Raw genomic sequence first — 16,175 nt, forward strand, 5'->3', positions numbered from 1 at the left:
CTTCCAGGCTTAAGCCCTCATTCACACTGAGGGCGGGTTTGAAATCTTGCGAGTTCAGCTAAACCCGCACGATTTCAAACCCGCATTTCAGTGCGATTTCGTTGGCGATTTGAAAGACATCTGTGCGGGCTCATGCACAGATGTCTATTGAAAACTCACCAAAAGTAGTGCAGGAAGGACCTTTTGGAATCTGTGCAGCGCCACAAAGACATGTCAAATCGCATGTCAAATTGGCCCGATGTGAACAGAGGCTTATTGTAAAACCTTAATTGAACAAGCTGAAGTTGGAAACTGATTGGCTACCATACACAGCTGCACCAGATTTTTGCACTCTCCAGTTTTGGTAAATAAACCCCACACTGTTTAATTTACTTTACCCTTTCCCTTTCTGTATCTGGAAGATGGCACTGTAATTTATTTTAATAGAAAAAAAAAATCCAGGTACATTTTTCCTAATCGATATACAGCTGTCACATGACCCAGCTATTTCCCAGCCTGTCTGCAGGGAAAAATGAGCAGGAGGAGCTTCTAGTCCCCTGCTGCTGGTCACATGTTCAAAATAAAAAAACAGCCTTTGGAATACAGAGTCAAAATAAATAATTAATATTAATAAACTGTTTTAAATTGATAGATATATATATATATATATATAATCAAAACTTTATTATTTTTTGGCAATAACATGGTGTGGGTGGATTTCTGCCAGTCACAGGATGTCACGCCCCTCCAGCCTGTGTCTTAGATTAAGAGGGAGGTGAAGCCTCCATTAATCTATATGTAATATTTCGCCCTCATTGTGTTTAGCTGGTTAGTGGGCACGGAGGAGGAAGTAGGGAGTGGGCTGTCATTTACCACTGTGTATACGTCCACATGTGTGACTCTATAGTCACATGGGTTGCTCAGATGCGATAGGGAGGAAATGCTCAGCATAGAAACTCACTGAAAACTGAGCAGAGTTGCCACTACAGCTGTAAAATCCCTAGCTGAATTGGGGACATGAACAGAAGGTGGAGATAGAGAGCAGCAGGATCAACCAGTTTTTTTGAAAAATACAGAAAACAAATCTCATAGTGACTGAGTATGAACAGCATGATAGTTTTTTATGATATGGGTTTAGTGACACTTTAAGCTGGAGGTATGGCGTTGCTATAATTACAATACACATTGGCTCGTCACTTTTGCCCTGGGAGATGACAGTCCAAGAATCAGCAAATGGGAAGCTTCACACTGCTCAAAAAGCAAAAGAGAAAGCAAGTTGTACATTAAATGTAACAATCTTTAAAAAAAAAAAGTTAAAATCAATGGTTTCATTGACATGCTAGGGAAGTGTTTTTGGCTTTACATGACTTCTGATTGGTGTAACCAGCCTGCTCTGGCCAGTATTCAGCACTGTCCTCCTGCTCTCAAATTGCCAGCTACTGGCCAAAAATAGTATGGCAGCAGTGTCTTCCTGAGCTATTGGGCTGTAGAAAGCAAATACTGTTAGGGCTTTGGTGAGGTTTCCTCACCTTTTTCAAGCCCCCACTGGGATATACTACTAACACGTATTTATAGCATGCGCAGAAAGCTGTCCCTGGTGGGAGAACACAGTGATTACTGCTAGTGGCTATAGCCGCTGGCAATAATCGCATGCTAAAAATCTGACATGCTGTTTGTACCCAGGTCGCTCGATGGAATCAACTTGGGTACAATCTGCCCATAGATGGATCGAATCTCGGCTGGTCCCTGCTGAACCGGCTAATATTCATTCAATCTATAGTCAGCTTTAGACTAAGCCTGTTATTAAAATATAATGACTTAAAGGCATCTTCTGGCAATACAAAGAAAATATCTTGTCTGCAACTTTATTAAAAATGGGAAGAAGTAATTTAGGGAAAACAGAGGCAGAGAATATTCCATATTACATTCTTAACTGCTGTTTCAAATATATAATTTACTGTCTTACAGTTCCTTGAAACCTTATGCCTGCATGACACTCTATCTGACCCCACAAGTGTGTGTGTGTGTGTGTGCCACCATTGGGCAGATTTTCCTTCACTTACTGCTCCATATGCACAACAGGAAGAGGAAATTCCTAAAAGTGAGGGAATCCCTGGTTGTCACCAAAGTCCCAATTGGAAGAGTTCCCCTCCAATTCTGTTTTGGTGACAACCCATAATTTCACTTTCACTCAGTTATAATGGTAAGATTAGATTTACGGGCTGAATCACACAGGAATGCATACCTCCCAACTTTTTGGCATGGGAATGAGGGACACCTATCAGCAAAAGTATGCAGGTATAGGACAAACCCCTGACCATGCCCCCTTAAAGGAGAATTGTACAAAAAAACAAAATTGGTTAAACCCACAAAATTCGGACATATGTGTGCAGATGATCATTTGGACATGATTTGACTGTTACATATGTGGGGGACAGGAGTGTGGTGACAGTGTTTTGGGGACACTATTTTGGGGACATGTGTGGGGACACTGGGCCGGTGATTGGTTTGTAAAAAGCTGTAAAAATAACTCATACTCACTGATCACCGGCTGGGTGAAGCAATCCGCACTTTTCTCCTTACTGACAACTTCCATGTGAGGAGAGGAGAGCCGATCGCCTAGCAACCGGCTCTCTATTTACGTCACATGATGGCTGTGACACAGCCTTCATGTGATCAGGAGGGCCAATCACAGAGCCCTCCTGCCGATCGGAGATGCGCCGTGTCCAGGTGACATGAGCGCATCAGGATCGCACTGCTGCGCGGGCATGCGCGCGCGATCTCGCTCTTTCTGCAGGATGTTCCTGAACATCTACTCAGAAGGAGGAAGCGCCCACCCGGTTCTTCCCTCAGTAAAAGAACCTAACAGTACACAAAAACACTGGCTAGACACACAGTTAACCCTTTCATCACCCTAGATGTTTAACCCCTTCCCAGCCAGTGTCATTAGTACAGTGACAGTGCATATTAGCCCTGATAACTGTATTAATGTCACTGATTCCTTCAAAGTGTCAGTTAACCTCCAACTGTTGGCTGCAACATCACAGTATCGCAGTCCCACTATAAGTTGCTAATCGCCACCATTACTACTATTAAAAAAATATATAATAATTCCATAAATATTTCCAATATTTTGTAGGCGCTATAATGTTCACGTAAACCAATCAATATATGCTCATTGGGATTTTTTTTCCAAAACATGTAGCAGAATACATATTGGCCTAAACTTATGAAGAAATTAGATTTTTATTTGACATTTTTTATTGGATATGTTTTAGAGCAGAAAGTAAAAAATATTGTTTTTTTTTTTCAAAATTGTCGATCTTTTTTTGTTTTATAGCACAGTGGTGATCAAACACCACCAAAAGAAAGCAATTGTCAGTTAAAGTAAAGTAGTTCCGTATCACAAAACATGACCTGGTCATGAAGGGGGTAAATCTTCCTTCGAGGTCAAGTGGTTAAAGAGTCAGAGTGCCTCAGCAGTAAAGATGGGCAGAGGTTCCCCAACCTCTGAAAAGCTGTGTCTAAAAATTGTCGAGCAATTTCAGAATAATGTTCCTCTCTGTGGAATGACAAAGACTTTAAATATAGTGTATTATCATCTACAGTATATAAAATCATCAAAAGATTCAGAGAATCTGGAGAAATCTCTGTGCGCAAAGGACAAGGTCGAAATACAATATTGGATGCCTGTCATCTCCTGGACCTCAGACGGCAATGCATTAATAACAGGCATGATTCTGTATTGGACATCACTGCATGGGCTCAGGAATATTTCCAAAAATCACTGTCTGTGAACACAGTTCACTGTGTCATCCAAAAATGCAAGGAAAAGCTCTAACATGCAAAGAAGAAGTCATATCTGAACATGATTTAGAAACGCCACCATCTTCTTTGGGCCAAAGCTCATTTAAAATGATCTTTTGCAAAGTGGAAAACTGTTGTGGTCAGATGAATCGAAATTTGACATTCTTTCTGGCAACCATGGGCACCTTCTGACTAATGAGATGAGGGTGGACCTTCCAACTTGTTGGCTTTCAGTTTAAAAACCTGCATCTCTGATGGTATGGGGGAGCATTAGTGCATATGGATAGGCAGCTGGCACATTGGGAAACGCACCATCAATGCTGAAAGATATATCCAGGATTTAGAGCAGCATGTGCCCCCATTCAGATGTCTTTTTCGGAGAAGGCCTTGCATACTTTAGCAGGACAATGCTAAACTGCATACTACATCACAACAGCATGGCTTTGTAGTAGAAGAGTCTGGGAGTTTAAAGTGGAAGTAAACCTTCCTACCGTTTTCAGCCAAGGAAGCTGCCATCTTGGGCTTTGTTTAATCTACAACTGCCATGCTGCACATGTGATCAGTTATGACACCAGCCATTGGATGGTTTGGCAGTCTGGTTGAGAGCACAACCAATGGGAGGGTTACATTCTTGGCACGTGCCGGAAATGTAACTTATTTGAAATGGTTAAATGGATGGGTTTACTTCCTCTTTAACTGGTCTGCCTGCAGTACTGGCCTGCCTGCAGATATTATAAGGCAAAGTAGTGCAGAGCTATATTATAATAATCTTATCAAATATAAATCTAAGAATTAAATAGTTAGATTGGATAGGATAACTATGATATAGTGCTGCCCTATTTTGCCTTAAATTATTTGTGAGTTTGGCATAAAAAAACTTTGTGCTAGCTGCTCTTTGTAATTTGACATAATCTGAGCACAAAATTGTTTTAGTTTTTGGCCTGCCTGTGGTCTAGACCAGTGTTTCTCAACTCCAGTCCTCAAGGCACTCCAACAGGTCATGTTTTCAGGATTTCCTTCAGATGAAACGGCTGTGGTACTAATGCACTGAAACTGATCAAATCACCAGTGCAAAATAAAGGAAAGCCTGAAAACATGACGACCTGTTGGTGCCTTGAGGACTGGAGTTGAGAAACACTGGTCTAGACCACCAATTGAAATAATTTGGCGCATCCTGAAACAAAAAATATTACAAAGAAGACCCAGAAACTATTGAGCACTTAAAATCTGAAATTGGGCGAGAATGGGCAAGCATTCCCAGATGTTTACAGAGTATTGTTAAAAGAAGAGGGGATGCTACATTATGGTAAACATGGCCCTGTCACAACTTTTTTGAGAAGTGTTACTGCCATCAATTCCAAAATGACCTTATGTTTTTTCCTCAAATGGTACATTTTCCAAGTTTAATCATTTGATATATTTTCTATTGTGAATAAAATATGGGTTTATGAGATTTGCAAATCGTTGCGTTCGGTTTTTATGTAGATTTTAAACGTTTTTGGAATTAGGGTTGTATGAGTGCACATGTTTCTACAGTATATACAGTTTACTATACTGTATGTACTGTATATAAACTATTCACAAGAATGAGTATCTTTAGGGGTATTTAGGCTGGTTACTATGCAGAAGAGCATTATTATTTTTTTAACACCTTGTTATTATGCCCCAGCATGCTCTAAATACATTAGTAACATATCCCAGTGGAGGCTAGACAAAAAGGGAAACCCCAATACACATTGCCTAGTGCTTTGCAACTTCACACAGGCCCAGAACGATTTTCTTTCTACAACTTCACAGCTTTGGAAGGCGCTGCTGCCATACCATCTCTTGCAGGGACGTGCAGTCAGGTGAGGCAGAGCCCCCCAAATTTAGGGGGGTAGGTAGACAAAGTCTTACCTCGCCACTGATCAAAATGTGGTGCTTCTGGCACCTATGGTTTCTAAAATACGGGGCTCCTGTCAGGAGCTACATACAGCACGGCCAGTTTAAATACAAGGTGGCACACGCTGTTTGCAGCAGACTGAGAGGATGAGTTCACAGTGCCTCTGACTTCTTATCAGAAGCACTGAGTCTAATGGACAGCTTGGAGCCTTGGACCAATGGTAATTTAAAGCACTATTGGTCCAAGCTCAGCAAGCTGTCCAATAAAAATGCTGCAGTGGAGGCTCTCCTCTGACTGCAGTGTCATAGAAAAATGATTTGTGTCTAAAAGACAAATGCTCCCTTCTAGCCCAGCCACCTTAAAGAGGTTGTATACCCCCCTTTTTTTTTACATTTTTACCTACAGGTAAGCCTATAATAAGGCTTACCTGTAGGTAAAATGAATATCTTCTAAACCTACATGGAGATATTCACCCTCACCATCAGCAGTGCATGCGCATTGAAGGTCCGGCATATCGTGCCGGAACTTGCCAAAATGGAGGACTCCCGCGCACCGGAGCCGCAAACCCAGAAGAAGCACAGAGGGGAAAATGTCAGCTTCCTCGGCAGTGACCGGGATGCGATGCTGACGCTTAGTTCTAAGGTAAGTATTTCATAGTGAGCTAGTATGCGGTGCATATTAGCTCATTTTGCCTTTGCCTTACAGGTTTTGTTTTTTCTTCTTTCATTTGAGGGTATACAATCGCTTTAACTACAAGGAAAAAACATGGGTTTATGGGTATAAGATTTACCCATAATCCTATGTTTTTCTCACACAGCTAAGATGAAGAATCTGCTGCTGCTGAAAATGTACTTTTTTAAATTAAGCTAAATCAAATATTATTATGCTATATGTTATAACATAATCATGCATTATTTATCTATTTACTGTGAAATTACTTGTTTGAAGGTATAACTTCAAATTTCAGTAATTTGTCCATTAAGCCACCTGCTTGAGTACAGATTTTGAAAATATAGTAAATTATCTTAAAAACAATATATAATTATTTGTATATTATTTACTTATGGCAATTAACCCCTTGCCACCCAGGCCAATTCCGACACTTCTCTGCTACATGTAAAAATCATAATTTTTTTTGCTAAAAAGTTACTCAGAAGTCCCAAACATAACATAATATATATATATTTTTTTAGAAGACACCCTAGAGAAAAAAATGGTGGTCATTGCAACTTTTTATGTCACACGGTATTTGTGCAGCAATTTTTTCAAATGTGAATAAAAAAAAAAACACTAAAGTTAGCCCAATTTTTTTTTTTTGTATAATGTGAAAGATGATGTTACGTTGAGTAAATAGATACCTAACATGTCACGCTTTAAAATTGCTCACACTTATGGAATGGCGCCAAACTTCAGTACTTAGAAATCTCCATAGGCGAAACTTACATTATGTAGAGTTACAGAGGAGGTCTAGTGCTAGAATTATTGCTCTCACTCTAGGGCTGCTTTCATACTGTAGCCGCCTGAGTGTTAGCGGTAAAGCACCGCTCGTTTTAGTGGCGCTTTACCACTGTTATGGCGGCGCTTTGGTGCCGCTATTCGGGTGGTAGCGAGGCACTTTTAACCCCCAAGAAGGGGTTAAAAAGGGGTTGAAAGCGCCAGTGTTGTGGCGATTCCGAAGCGGTTTTCAGCTACTTCAGAAGCGCTGCCCATTTATTCCAATGGCCAGGGGTGGTCTGGGAGCGGTGTATACACCGCTCATAAACCTCCCCAAAGATGCTGCTTGCAGGACTTTTTCTAACGTCCTGCAAGTGCACCGCTCCAGCTATTTCTAGCGCTAAAACGCCTGAACACTGCCCCAGTGTGAAAGGGGTCTAACGTTCGCAGCGTTAACTTACATGTGTTAACTTACAACGCCGTTTACAACAGTGCCTCACCAGCCACTGACCTCACCGCACGTCCCTGATCTCTTGGGGGTTGCTGGCAATTAAATTTCCACTGAGAGCAAGAGGACAGTACCTGGTCTACAGCCTGACCATTGGCCATGGCAGTCTAGTTACACCAACCATAGGCCACACACAAGCTAAAAACACTTCCCTAGCATGTGGGAGGAACCATTGTTTTTAACTTTATTAAAGATGCACTATTTGCGTTTTTTTTTTTACATATTTTTGAACAGTTACTATTTTCTGTTTCTTGGACTGCCATCTCCCTGGAAAACTGTGATAACCCAATGTGTATTGTATACTCTAGCAGTGTCAGACCTCTCTTGCCGATGTTTAAATCACTAGGGTGCACCAATTGTCTTTTCTTATACAGTGTGGGGCATCGTTGCTGCCTCACTAGTGCTCTATACTTAACAGTACCATGCACTTCTATCTGACAGTCACTGCTCCCCACTCTGAGAAGTCCGAGAGCCGAGCGATCAGTGGTCTTGTGATTCTCAGTTCTCAGTCTAATGGGGCGTACACACGGTCGGACTTTTCAGCTACAAAAGTCCGACAGCCTGTCCGACAGACTTTCGACGGACTTTCGACGGACTTGCGGCGGACTTGCGGTGGACTTTCTAACGAACAGACTTGTCTACACACGATCACACAAAAGTCCGTCGAATTCTTACGTGATGACGTACACCGGACTAAAATAAGGAAGTTGATAGCCAGTAGCCAATAGCTGCCCTAGCGTGGGTTTTTGTCCGTCAGACTAGCATACAGACGAGCGGATTTTTCGACCGGACTCGAGTCCGTCGGAAAGATTTGAAGCATGTTTCAAATCTAAAGTCCGTCGGATTTGAGGCTGAAAAAGTCCGTTGAAAGTCCGGAGAAGCCCACACACGATCGGATTACCAGCCAGCTTTAGTCCGTCAGCGTCCGTTGGACTTTTGTAGACGAAAAGTCCGACCGTGTGTACGCGGCATTAAAGCCGACGTAGGACAGCTGCAGCATCACAGCTTTTTTTTTTTTGATTCCCATACTTCTCATTTAAGAATGTGTTTTGCTTGAATCTTTTTCAGGATATAAATATAATAAGAAGGAACTTCTCTTTATAATGCCTACTAATATCAAAAATATAAACTCCATTTTTATTATAATATTTTTTTTCAGTTCACAATATATTTACACACAGGCTAACACAGCACGTGCCATTGCTTCAGTTTGTTTCAGTACGCATGTGCCGATGACGTTGGCACATGCAAATACAGGGATATCTCCTAAACCGTTCAGGTTTAGGAGATATGCGGGGTAGCTACAGGTAAGCTTTATTATAGGCTTACCTGTAGCACAAAGTGGTCTGTAAGGGTTTAAATCCACTTTCAGTTGTGAGTGTTCTGCATGTTTTTTTTTGTTTTTTTAATAATCTTTATTCCATGGAAATTTCTTCTGTGTTTTAGCTTTATAAAGAATTCCAAAGGATTGATGTAGATGTATATATTGCAGGATGTGAGGGTAAGTTGACTGTTGCTTGGTTCTTAGTGATTTTTTTTTTTACTGCTTTTTTCTTAGTTATAATTTATCCAACAATTATTAACTTGGCTTGAAGTTTTCGGTTTTTCATTTACAAGGATGTAACTAGTCCCAAATAATAAAATCTAGAAATATGATTATTGCACAGCAACTACATAACATTGTGAATCAACATATATGCCTATAAGAACAATTCTCTTCTCTTATGGGTTAGACATTTAAAGTGGTAGTAAAGTCTGCTTTGCAACTTTACCTACAGGTAAGCTTTGTTATAGGAGATATTCCAATGAACAACCGGTTAGGTCACTGGTGCACACACACTCTGCTCTCAATGGAGGGCATGCCATCTATTAAAAGAGCTGTGCCGAGTCCCAGTGACATCATCGCGGCTCAGCCATTCAAAAAGCAAAGCCCGTGAACCCGGAAGCAAGACTGGGTGAAGATGGAAGCCCTGTCAGCAGTGACAGCTCACAGCTGGAGGGCTTAATTTTACAGGTAAGTCTTTCATAACGTGCTAGTATGTGATGCATACTAGCACATTATGCTATTACATTTGCTGGGGGCTTGGAAGATTTTTTTTTTTTTACTACCGCTTTAACATCAGTCCAGTTTGAAGAGCATAGTTACATGTATTCACTTTAAAATTCCAACCTTTCTATGAAATGAATTTTGATGAATTTTCATTTTAGAAACAGAAAAAAGGTGAAACACAAGCATACTGAACTAAAAAGAAGAATTATATTTAAATATACTGTATATGAACCTACTAGCCCGTCACTGCAGTGGCGTAGCGTGGGTTGTCAACAACTGGGGCAAGGCAAGTAATTTGCGCCCCTAACCTGCAAACTTTTAGTACTCCCCGAGTCCCTTCAAATACAATAGTACTGACCAACCTGATTTCAACACAGACCTACCTGATTTGTATACTGACCATTACACTAACCTACTTGATTTCAACAATGACCAACCTGATTATTTTACTGACCATTACACACTACACTGACCACTATATTATACTGTCCACTATACTGACCACTACACTACACTGACCACTATACTGTCCACTACACTACACTAACCACTATACTGTCCACTACACTACACTAACCACTATACTATACTACACTGACCACTACACTACACTGACCACTATACTGTCCACTACACTGACTACTATACTGTCCACTACACTGACCACTACACTACACTGAGAACTACACTGACCACTATACTATACTGTCCAGTACACTGACCACTGTACTATACTGCCAACTACACTGAGAACTATACTGACCACTATACTATACTGTCCACTACACTGACGACTATACTCTTCACTACACTTGAGAAATACACTGACCACTATACTATACTGTCCACTACACTGACCACTATACTACACTGACCACTATACTGTCCACTACACTACACTGACCACTATACTGTCCACTACACTACACTACACTGACCACTCTTCTGTCCACTACACTACATTACACTGACCACTATACTATACTGACCACTATACTGTCCACTACACTACACTGACCACTATACTGTCCACTACACTACACTGACAACTATACTGTCCACTAAACTACAGTACACTGACCACTATATTACAATGATCACTATACTGTCCACTACACTACACTGATCACTATACTATACTGTCCACTACACTGCACTGACCACTATACTATACACTACACTACACTGACCACTTTACTGTCCACTACACTACACTAACCACTATACTGTCCACTACACTACACTGACCACCATACTATATTGTCCACTGCACGGACTACTATACTGTCTACTACACTACCCTGACCACTATACTGTCCACTACACTACCCTGACCACTATACTGTCCACTACACTACACTGACCACTCCACTGCACTGACCACTATACTGTTCACTATACTACACTGACCACTATACTACACTGACCGCTATACTACACTGACCGCTACACTGCACTGACCACTATACTGTACACTACACTAACCACTATACTACACTGACCACTATACTGACTGTACACTACACTAACCACTATACTACACTGTCCGCTAAACTGTCCACTACACTAACCACTACACTACACAGACCACTCTACTACACTGTCCTCTACACTGACCACTCTACTGCACTGACCACTACACTAACCTCTACACTGACCCCTATACTGTCCTGCCTACAGTAACTCTCTCTCTCTCTCTGCCCTGCCTCTCCACAGTCTGTGTTCATCCTCACCTTCCTGTCCTGCATGATCCGTCCGGAATCTGGAGGATAGGAGGAGGTGAAGACAGCGGCCGCGGCGGCTTTTCATTACTTGTCTCCCCCGCGCTCTGGCCACCATGTTTAGTGTCTGGCGCAACCACGATCATGGACAGGCCAGCCCCACACCACACATGACCCCCATACGCCCAATCACAGGGCGCCGGACACTGATCATGGGGATCATGGGGGACACAGGAAATAAAATTAGGAGGAGGCATCCAGTAGTGATTTACACTGGTGCAAATTTTCACCCCCCCTAAATGTCGCGCTCGGGGCCACAGCCCCCTCCACACCCCCCCACGCTACGCCGCTGCGTCACTATGATAGTTGAGCTCACTGCTCAATGGTATGGCTGAGGAACTCTGAGGAGTAGGGAAAGATTGTCATCCATAAATTGGGTTGATAGTTGTATACCACAGTGCTCTGGATTTGGAAGGCTGGGGGGGGGAGCTGTTTTGAAAAACTGACCTGATGTGCAGACATCTGTGCCCTGCAACAACAATAATGCTTAAGATAATCAGGGGAAATAATATATAAATAAAATAAATAGTTCTATTTATATGCATGGAAATCCTCATACTGCTAATCTTCTGCAAAACAGAGGAACATGTGTAAAACATAAGAAGACGAAAGAGAAGAAAATCTCTTCCCAACAAGCAGCTTTTTCTTCCATTTTGAATCGTTTTTTTTTATTTTTTTATTTTATATTTATAAAAATATATTTTTTATATTATTTTATATAAGTATGCATAACTGTGTGTATTTTTTTAATTACATTTTACTGAAGAATGCAACATGGCCCAGCCTTTCTCAACCTATCTTACCTAGAGGAACCCTTGAAATGGTTTTCAGGTGTCAGGGAATCCCTGTTAAAGCAATTCATTGGTGGTTAGTGGGAAAAAAGCCTCCTTACAGTGGTGGTCAGAATGCCACATTTACAGACAACTAAAAGGATCATTGGTGTCATGCAAATGGCTCTGCCAAGTGGTGTTGGTCCTGAAACTATGGAGGCACTATCAAAGGGGATTGTTAATTAGCCACAGCTCAAGGAACCCCCAGCAACCTCTGGAGGAACCCTAGGGTTTTACAGAACCCTGGTTGAGAATTGCTGACATAAAGGGGTTGAATTACTAAAGGCAAATAGGCTGTGCACTTTACAAAGTGCAGTTACACTCTCCGTGTGCAGTTTCTCCAGAGAGTAGTAAATAAGGTAAAGCTTCACTTTGCAAAGCATACCCAATCATGTGCAAGGAAAATTTAAAAAACAGCATTTTTGTTTGCACATGATTGGATGATGGAAGTCAGCAGAGCTTCTGCTCATTTACTAAGTTCTGAAGCATTTGCACATGCTTTTAGCAAATCAACCCTAATGTGAATAGATTAAGCTATCTGTTTAATGTGACATATTTTACTCTGCGCAGACAAAGTATTTGGACAACTGGAATCATGTGGTTTCTTCCAAGACACTATAAAACCAGACATTTGTTTCCTGACAATTCATGATGCTGTTCTACACATACAGAAGCAAAAGAAGCGTCCCCGTAGCAATGGTCTACTTGATCTGGTATGATATTTTCCAAATATTCTGTACACATGATTGTGTGTTTATTTGAAATTATTATAATTTTAGAGTAGGAAAATGTTGAATTTAGTGGTCATACATTTATAATTTTTGTACAGCATAGCAGATTACATTGACTTTACTTTTGATTTTTCTACTAAGCGAACATCTTTTCTTAGGTTAGGAGTGTTTAAAAATGGGAACACACACACGTAAGTGTATATATATACTATATTGTCAAAAGTATTGGGGCGCCTGCCTTTACACACACATGAACTTTAATGGCATCCCATTCTTAGTCCATAGGGTTTAATATTGAGTTGGCCCACTCTTTGCAGCTATAACAGCTTCAACTCTTCTGGGAAGGCTGTCCACAAGGTTTAGGCTTGTGTCTATGGGAATGTTTGACCATTCTTCCAGAAGACATTTGTGAGGTCAGGCACTGATGTTGGACGAGAAGACCTGGCTCGCAGTCTCCGCTCTAATTCATTCCAAAGGTGTTCTATCGGGTTGAGGTCAGGACTCTGTGCAGGCCAGTCAAGTTCCTCCACGCCAGACTCGCTAATCCATGTCTCTATGGACCTTGCTTTGTGCACTGGTGCGCAGTCATGTTGGAACAGGAAGGAGTCATCCTGAAGGAGGAGGAGGGTGGTTCCTGAACTGACTAAATTTAATGAGATCATGTAGCTGAGATGTATGCAAGTTGTTATGTATCCAATCTGTAAAAAAAAAAAAAAAAAAAAAAATAGTTTTCTTTTTTTTCCCACCTTTCTAGACATTATGCATGCAGGACTCTGACCAGTTGGTGGAAATGAAAGAACTGACAGGGTACAAGACAGCACAGATCAAGTTAAATCGTCAGGAAGAGGTGATCTTTTCATTAATCCTAAAGCTAGTATGGCCTTAAAAAGGGCAGATACTGCCCCCAGAATGATGGGAATAGAGCTATCTGCCCATATGCCAGCAATTTGTTCCAGTATGAACCTGCATGTTGCAGTGCTTGACCACCACTGCCGGTGGGGCTGATGCAGTAATAATGCCTAACTCTTATCTTAGAGGGTAAAATCAGGACCAGCTTCACAATCTGAAAAGTATCCATGTAGGATAAAGAATGCTTAGTATCACCCTGCAGGACAACAGAAATGGGCCAAATGTAAATAAAACACAAAATCGTTAGCACCACTTACTTTTATTAGAACAATTATAGCCAACATCATTTACCTAGAATTTATATTTTTGACTTCTTCTTAGTCTTGGGGACTTCTCATATACACCATTTCTCTGTAGCCTTTACAAAGTGATCTCACTTCCTCTGAATGTGTTACATAATTTAGGGTACATACAAAAATCTTCATCTAGCGCCTCTGTCGAACACACTATAGAACCAGTTTGGTCAGAAGCACGTAAATCTACTGCTTTGATTTGGTAGGAAAGCAACAGAAACACTGGGAGAATTTACACCGATCAGCCATAATTTTACTACCACTAACAGGTTATGTGAAAAGCATTGGTTATCTCATTACGATGGCATCTGAAAGTGGGTGGGATATATTAGGCAGTAAGTAAACACAGTAAGCACAAATCTTTGACTGGTTGTTGTACAGACTTCATGCAGGTAATGGGCATTTTATATGAACCGAAACATTGCAAGGCAAGGGGGCTAATCCACTCAAGCAGGGGAAACACCTGACATTTTAATTTTTTTAAAATGTTTTTAACAGTTGGTACTTGCACAGGGCTATGACCCCCTCCATGCTCATACAGACCTGCATACCATCTATTAAACCTGCTTGCTACCCCACTCTATTGTGGGATATAAACATGGTAAACATGGGCCCCATGCCCCAATAGTAAAGCTGACTAGGCATTAAAAGTCTCAGGTTTAGATGAAAATGACTCGTTTGGTAGATAAGTCTTTTTTCCACCATCAGATGCAAACTTTCTCTAGTGCAAAGACTGCAGAACTTTTAGATACAGTAAATCTGTGGGAAAAAAGCACTGCAGTTTTAAAGACGATTAGTAAATTAATAGAATAAGCGGCGCTCAATCAAATCAATTAAAATGTAAAACAACTAAATATAAATGAAAATCCAATAACAGAACTTCCAATTAATAATTGTGTTTTCACCATTAATCTTCCATCATATTGTGTAATCAAGGATAAAAGCAAATCATTGTTACTTCAATAAATGGATCTGAAATATCCTATTCCCAAAATGACCATTAATGGAGCCTCACAAAGGGAGATATATAATACCCGGGAGAAAATATCTTCTGATACAAATTAATTTCTAAAAGCCCAGCAAATAAATCAGGTGCCTACCCAAAATTAATGATATTTTGTGCAAATAAATAGTAACATAAATAAACTGAGACTAAAAATTATACACCCTATAGGTATACACTAAGTATCAAAAGTAAAGTGCAAAAAGTGCAAACTGCAACATCAATATAAATACAAATTACAAATAGGTGTAGTAACATGCAACACTTCATAAATGTGCAGAAAAAATTATGGAATAATAGTTAGGATCCAGTATAAGTCCAATAAATGTGCTTAAATAGTGAAATATAAGTGTCCTCAAAGAAAGGGGATCCCATAGACGATACAATCCAAATTGTGACAATCTTGATTGAAACAAGTGAAAAATTGGTTCATCAAAGATTCCCGGTGCCAGCAATCAATCTTAAGTGTATGTAAAGATGTAACTCCCCCAGCCTCTCACCTCAGGGCTGAGCGATAACAGCCTTATTAGCAAATGGTAGCAATCCAGTCCGCTCCACGATCTCCCTAACAGTAGTTCTCCTAGGGGTCTCCTGTCTCAAACGTTTATTCATAAACCACCTCCCATAATAAATTTATTACCACCTCCCATACAATCCCCCCCCTCTCTCCTCTCACCCCCCCCCCCGATCCCCCTAAGCCTCCATTATGGACATATATCCACAGGATTTTTTGAACTCCATCCATTCTCCCCATATATTATGGTATACCTCCAGTAAATCCTCTACTGTGTGTATTGTTTCCTCTATGGATCTCACCCATTCCACCCTTGCTACCCACTCCATCTTCGGGGCTTCTTGGGTTCTCCATAGACTCGGAATCAAGCTTTTAGCTGCATTTAGGAGATATGGGACTAAGGTGTTCTTATATTGGGAAACCGTTTTTCTCGTAATGTGGGATAGACATTTCC

General features: G+C 40.8%; 1 protein-coding gene across 3 annotated transcripts in view; it reads left to right on the top strand.

Annotated features, from left to right (window-relative positions):
• The window catches only part of LOC141131876 (pendrin-like), a 148,406-nt gene that overhangs the window by 123,345 nt on the left and 8,886 nt on the right, over positions 1-16,175 (top strand). For 2 of the 3 annotated variants that reach the window (XM_073619663.1, XM_073619665.1), the window contains exons 18-20: positions 9,057-9,111; positions 12,842-12,984; positions 13,757-13,849. In XM_073619663.1, coding sequence (XP_073475764.1) covers positions 9,057-9,111; positions 12,842-12,984; positions 13,757-13,849 — 291 coding nt within the window. The remainder of the gene's footprint in view (positions 1-9,056; positions 9,112-12,841; positions 12,985-13,756; positions 13,850-16,175) is intronic. The other variant, XM_073619664.1, reaches the window with a different exon arrangement.

The sequence above is a fragment of the Aquarana catesbeiana genome, linkage group LG03, assembly GCF_042186555.1.
Source record: "Aquarana catesbeiana isolate 2022-GZ linkage group LG03, ASM4218655v1, whole genome shotgun sequence".
In the NCBI taxonomy this organism is placed as follows: Eukaryota; Metazoa; Chordata; class Amphibia; order Anura; family Ranidae; genus Aquarana; species Aquarana catesbeiana.